Source organism: Pristiophorus japonicus, chromosome 13, assembly GCF_044704955.1.
Source record: "Pristiophorus japonicus isolate sPriJap1 chromosome 13, sPriJap1.hap1, whole genome shotgun sequence".
Classification (NCBI taxonomy): domain Eukaryota; kingdom Metazoa; phylum Chordata; class Chondrichthyes; family Pristiophoridae; genus Pristiophorus; species Pristiophorus japonicus.
This window is the reverse complement of record NC_091989.1, coordinates 191,737,335-191,743,334: the sequence shown is the minus strand read 5'-3', so window position 1 is coordinate 191,743,334 and position 6,000 is coordinate 191,737,335. Positions and strand designations below refer to the sequence as shown.

The 6,000-nt window shown below is 53.7% G+C and overlaps 1 protein-coding gene across 1 annotated transcript in view; it reads right to left on the bottom strand.

The window, feature by feature from the left end:
- Window positions 1-1,049: 1,049 nt before the first annotated feature.
- cmtm3 (CKLF-like MARVEL transmembrane domain containing 3) overlaps window positions 1,050-6,000 on the bottom strand; it is a 28,526-nt gene continuing 23,575 nt past the window's right edge. Inside the window, exon 5 of the mRNA XM_070898297.1 lies at window positions 1,050-1,625. Within this exon, the coding sequence (XP_070754398.1) occupies window positions 1,591-1,625 (35 nt within the window). The 3' untranslated portion in view covers window positions 1,050-1,590. The remainder of the gene's footprint in view (window positions 1,626-6,000) is intronic.

Sequence of the window (6,000 nt, the reverse complement as noted above, 5' to 3'; positions counted from 1 at the left end):
CACCACCACCCAGCTTAGTGTCATCCCCCTCACAGCTCACACCGCCACCCAGCTTAATGTCATCCCCCTCACAGCTCACACCGCCACCCAGCTTAGTGTCATCCTCCTCACAGCTCACACTGCCACCCAGCTTAGTGTCATCCCCTCACAGCTCACACTGCCACCCAGCTTAGTGTCATCCCCTCACAGCTCACACTGCCACCCAGCTTAGTGTCATCCCCTCACAGCTCACACTGCCACCCAGCTTAGTGTCATCCCCCTCACAGCTCACACTGCCACCCAGCTTAGTGTCATCCCCCTCACAGCTCACACTGCCACCCAGCTTAGTGTCATCTGTAAACTTGGGAGATATTACATTCAATTCATCTAAATCATTAATGTATATTGTAAATAGCTGGGGTCCCACAACTTAACCTTGCAGTACCCCACTAGTCACTGCCCTCCATTCTGTAAAGGACCCGTTTATTCCGACTCTTTGCTTCCTGTCTGCCAACCAGTTCTCTATCCACATCAAAACATTACCCCCAATACCATGTGCTTTAATTTTGCACACTAATCTCTTGTGTGGGACCTTGTCAACAGCCTTTTGAAAGTCCAAATACACCACATCCACTGGTTCTCCCTTGTCCACTCGACTAGTTACATCCTCAAAAAACTCAAGATTTGTCAAGCATCTTCTATCAAGTTCATCTGGCCTCGCTCCCCCATCTCTGTATCCTCCTCAAGAACTATAACCCCCTTCGAGATGTCTGCGCTCCTACCAATTCTGGCCTCTTGAGATCCCCGATTACCATCGCTCCACCATCGGTGGCCGTGCCTTCAGCCGCCTGGGCCAAGCTCTGTCATTCCCTCCCTAAACCTCTCCGCCTCTCTCCTGCTTTAGAACGCTCCATCAAACCATTCTCATCACCTGTCCTCATATCTTGTGTCAAATTGTGTTTGGTAACAGTCATGTGAAGCACCTTGGGACGTTTTAACTACGTTAAAGGCGCTATATAAATGCAAGTTGTTGTTATTGATTTAAAACTAATAGTTTTCTTTTATTCTGTCCAAGGTTTCATAGATTTATATAAATGTCCGGGTCAGGAGACAGTCAGTCACGTGACCCCCCAAATGTCGGAGTGAAATGGGTTGAAGTTCGATCCAAATTTTAGCGAGAAAGTTTCTTGTTTAATAATGGAAAAAAAACCCTTGTGTCCGAGGTAACGAGGCGGATTGGCTGGAGTTGGGAGAGAGACCGACACGGCGGAAAGGCAAGGTGGTGAGGGAAGGGTTCAAAACACAGGATGCTGGTGTTGCGGAGACCACGGCTTCAGATTATTAAACTCCGCGAGCCGGAGGAATGTTCCGGTCCGGTGATGTCTGCGCCGCACACGGTCCAAGTCTCTGGCCCAGAGGGCAGTGCTCGTGGGATCTTTCTCTGCCCCTCTGTCGTTGTACGAAGAGGCGATCGGATGGCATCACGAACGTTCATGTAGCTCAGCGCAGGAGTGTTTTCAATTTAAAACACGGAATTAATCACAGGGTGGGGCGACCAGCGGAAACGCGCGACGCAGAATCCTTCATCTCCTTCTTCGTCTTCACACCGTTTCATTCGTAATCCGAGTCGGACGGTTCCTCTTCTCCTGGAGAGAGAGGGAGAGAAATACCGGGGCGAAAATTAAGGAAAATACTTAGCTCGGTTGATATCACTCCCGAGTTAGAAAATCTTTGGTTCAAGTCCCGCTCCAGAGACATGAGCACACAATCCAGGCTGACACTCCCAGTGCAGTGCTGAGGGAGTGCCGCACTGTCGGAGGGGCAGTGCTGAGGGAGTGCCGCACTGTCGGAGGGGCAGTGCTGAGGGAGTGCCGCACTGTCGGAGGGGCAGTGCTGAGGGAGTGCCGCACTGTCGGAGGGGCAGTACTGAGGGAGTGCCACACTGTCGGAGGGGCAGTGCTGAGGGAGTGCCGCACTGTCGGAGGGGCAGTGCTGAGGGAGTGCCGCACTGTCGGAGGGGCAGTACTGAGGGAGTGCCGCACTGTCAGAGGGGCAGTGCTGAGGGAGTGCCGCACTGTCGGAGGGGCAGTACTGAGGGAGTGCCGCACTGTCGGAGGGGCAGTACTGAGGGAGTGCCGCACTGTCGGAGGGGCAGGGCTGAGGGAGTGCCACACTGTCGGAGGGGCAGTACTGAGGGAGTGCCGCACTGTCAGAGGGGCAGTGCTGAGGGAGTGCCGCACTGTCGGAGGGGCAGTGCTGAGGGAGTGCCGCTCTGTCAGAGGGGCAGTGCTGAGGGAGTGCCGCACTGTCAGAGGGGCAGTGCTGAGGGAGTGCCGCACTGTCGGAGGGGCAGTGCTGAAGGAGTGCCGCACTGTCGGAGGGGCAGTACTGAGGGAGTGCCGCACTGTCGGAGGGGCAGTACTGAGGGAGTGCCGCACTGTCGGAGGGGCAGTACTGAGGGAGTGCCGCACTGGCGGAGGGGCAGTACTGAGGGAGCGCTGCACTGTCGGAGGGGCAGTACTGAGGGAGTGCTGCACTGTCGGAGGGGCAGTACTGAGGGAGCGCTGCACTGTCGGAGGGGCAGTACTGTACTGTCGGAGGGGCAGTACTGAGGGAGTGCTGCACTGTCAGTGGTGCTGTCTTTCAGTTGAGATGTTAAACTGAGGCCCCCACAGCTGCCTGGTCAGGAGAATTCCCCCCACTCTTCGAATTAGTGACCGTGGGATCTTTTACGTCCACCTGAGAGAGCAGACGGGGCCTCGGTATAACATCTCATCCGAAAGGCGACCCCTCCAACAGTGCAGCACTCCCTCAGTACTGCGCTCCCCCAGCACTGCCCCTCCGACAGTGCGGCGCTCCCTCGGTACTGCCCCTCCGACAGTGTGGTGCTCCCCCAGCACTGCCCCTCCGACAGTGCGGTGCTCCCTCGGCACTGCCCCTCCGACAGTGCGGCGCTCCCTCGGCACTACCCCTCAGACAGTGTGGCGCTCCCTCAGCACTGCCCCTCCGACTGAGCTTCACTCCCTCGGCACTGCCCTGGATTGCATGCTCAATCTCTAGAGTGGGGCCTTGAACCCACGACCTCGTGATCCAGTGCTACCCACTGAGCCACCTTATGTAAACTAGAGGTCGGCACTTGGCAGCCTATGTCCTAACTCACACCCAGTCCCGCTCACCCATCACCCCCTGTGCTCACTGCTCCGTGTCCTAACTCGCACCGAGTCCCACTCACCCATCACCCCCTGTGCTCACTGCTCCGTGTCCTAACTCGCACCGAGTCCCACTCACCCATCACCCCCTGTGCTCACTGCCCCGTGTCCTAACTCGCACCGAGTCCCACTCACCCATCACCCCCTGTTCTCACTGCCCCGTGTCCTAACTCGCACCGAGTCCCGCTCACCCATCACCCCCTGTGCTCACTGCCCCGTGTCCTAACTCGCACCCAGTCCCACTCACCCATCACCCCCTGTGCTCACTGCCCCGTGTCCTAACTCGCACCGAGTCCCACTCACCCATCACCCCCTGTGCTCACTGCCCAGTGTCCTAACTAGCACCGAGTCCCGCTCACCCATCACCCCCTGTGCTCACTGCCCCGTGTCCTAACTCGCACCCAGTCCCACTCACCCATCACCCCCTGTGCTCGCTGACCTACATTGGCTTCCAGTTCAGCAATGCCTCGATTTCAAAATTCTCATCCTTGTTTACAAATCCCTCCATGGCCCTCGCCCCTCCCTATCTCTGTAATCTCCTCCAGCCAATGCCCCCGAGATCCCTGCGCTCCTCTAATTCTGCCCTCCTGACCATCCCCGATTATAATCGCTCCACCATCGGTGGCCGTGCCTTCTGTTGCCTGGGCCCCAAGCTCTGGAACTCCCTCCCTAAACCTCTCCCCCTCTCTACCTCTCTTTCCTCTTTCAAGTTGCTCCTTAAAACCGACCTCTTTGACAGAGCTTTTGGTCACCTGCGCTAATTTCTACTTATACGGCTCGGTGTCAAATTTTTAAAATTTCATAATATTCCTGTGAAGCACCTTGGGACATTTCACTACATTAAAGGCGCTATATAAATATAAGTTGTTGTTATCAGGCTATGTCTGGCATCCGGTATCAGTGATTAAACAGAGGGAGACAAGAAAGGTTCCAATGGGAAGCAAATCTGGGGCCTTGAACCGGGAACGCTCGATATACAGCGGGCAGTTAACTCAGGATCGGCATTCCTGCCTGGGAGTCAGATGGTGGAGGGTTCCAACCCAACTCCAGGCAGTCCCGGCAAGGTCCAGCCCACACTGCCGGGTTTCCAATGGGATTCCCGTATCCGGTGGGTGGGGTGACCCCCGACGCCCCCACACCCACCCACTCCCCCCGCCCTTGTCGTGTGAGTTGTGGGAGACCTTAAAGCCTTGTAGGACTAAACCCACTCCCCACCCCCACAGGCTGGGAGCAAGATGTTTGCGGCCATGGAAGGAGCGTTCACATCGCGTGCAGCCCGTCAGACAGTTAATCCGCCCCCTCATGTGTCAAGGTACAGCAACATCTGGATTGGAGTCAGGACCCCGGGGGTGGAGGCCAGTGTCCTAATCACACCGTGATTTGAAGTCTACGATCTCTGTCATTGGATCCTAATGATTAATTATAACAACAACATGTATTTATATAGCACCTTTAATTTGGTAAAACGTCCCAAGGTCATTCACAAGAGCGTTTATAAGACAAAATAAATAAATTTGACACCGAGCCACACAAGAATGCAAATGGAATGTTGGCCTTTATTGCAAGGGGGATAGAGTATAAAAGCAGAGAAGTCCTGCTACAACTGTACAGGGTATTGGTGAGGCCACACCTGGAGTACTGCCAGGTTTGGTCTCCGTATTTAAGGAGGGATATACTTCCATTGGAGGAAGTTCAGAGAAGGTTCACTGGGTTGATTCCTGAGATGAAGGGGTTGTTTTATGGAGAAAGGTTGGGCCTATACTCATTGGAGTTTAGAAGAATGAGGGGTGATCTTATTGAAACGTATAAGATTCTGAGGGTAGATGCAGAGAGAATGTTTCCCCTCGTGGGGGAATCTAGAACTAGGGGGCATAGTTTCAGAATAAGGGGTTGCCCATTTAAAATGGAAATGAGGAGGAATTTCTTCTCTCAGAGGGTCGTGAATCTGTGGAATTCTCTGCCCCAGAGAGCTGTGGAGGCTGGGTCATTGAATATATTTAAGGTGGAGATAGATGAAGGATAAGGGAGTCAAGGTTTATGGTGAGCGGGCAGGGAAGTGGAGCTGAGTCCATGATCGGATCAGCCATCATCATCATCATCATCATCAGCCATCATCTTATTGAATGACGGAGCAGGCTCGAGGGGCCAAATGGCTGACTCCTGCTTCTAATTCTTATGGAGTATTGTGTACAGTGTCGGTCTCCTTACCTAAGGAAAGATATACTTGCCATAGAGGGAGTGCAACGAAGGTTCACCAGACTGATTCCTGAGATGGGGAGATTGTCCTATGAGGAGAGATTGAGTAGACTGGGCCGATATTCTCGAGTTTAGAAGAATGAGAGGTGATCTCATTGAAACATACAAAATTCTCACAGGGATTGACAGGGTAGATGCTGGGAGGATGTTTCCCCCAGGCTGGGGAGTCTAGAACCAGGGGTCACAGTCTCAGGATAAGGGGTCGGCCATTTAGGACTGAGATGAGGAGGAATTTCTTCACTCAGAGGGTGGTGAATCTTTGGAATTCTCTGCCCCAGAGGGCTGTGGAAGCTCAGTTGTTGAGTATATTCAAGGCTGACATCGACAGATTGTTGGGTATTTTTGGATGGTAGAGGACACTAACAATATTCCAACAGTGGATATAGTCAAGGGGTTATGGGGGGGGGGGGGGGAGGAATTTAATACAATCACAATCACTAAGGAGGTGGTACTCAGTAAGATAATGGGACTAAAGGCAGATAAATCCTCTGGACCTGATGGCTTGCATCCTAGGGTCTTAAGAGAAGTAGTGGCAGGGATTGTGGATGCATTGGTT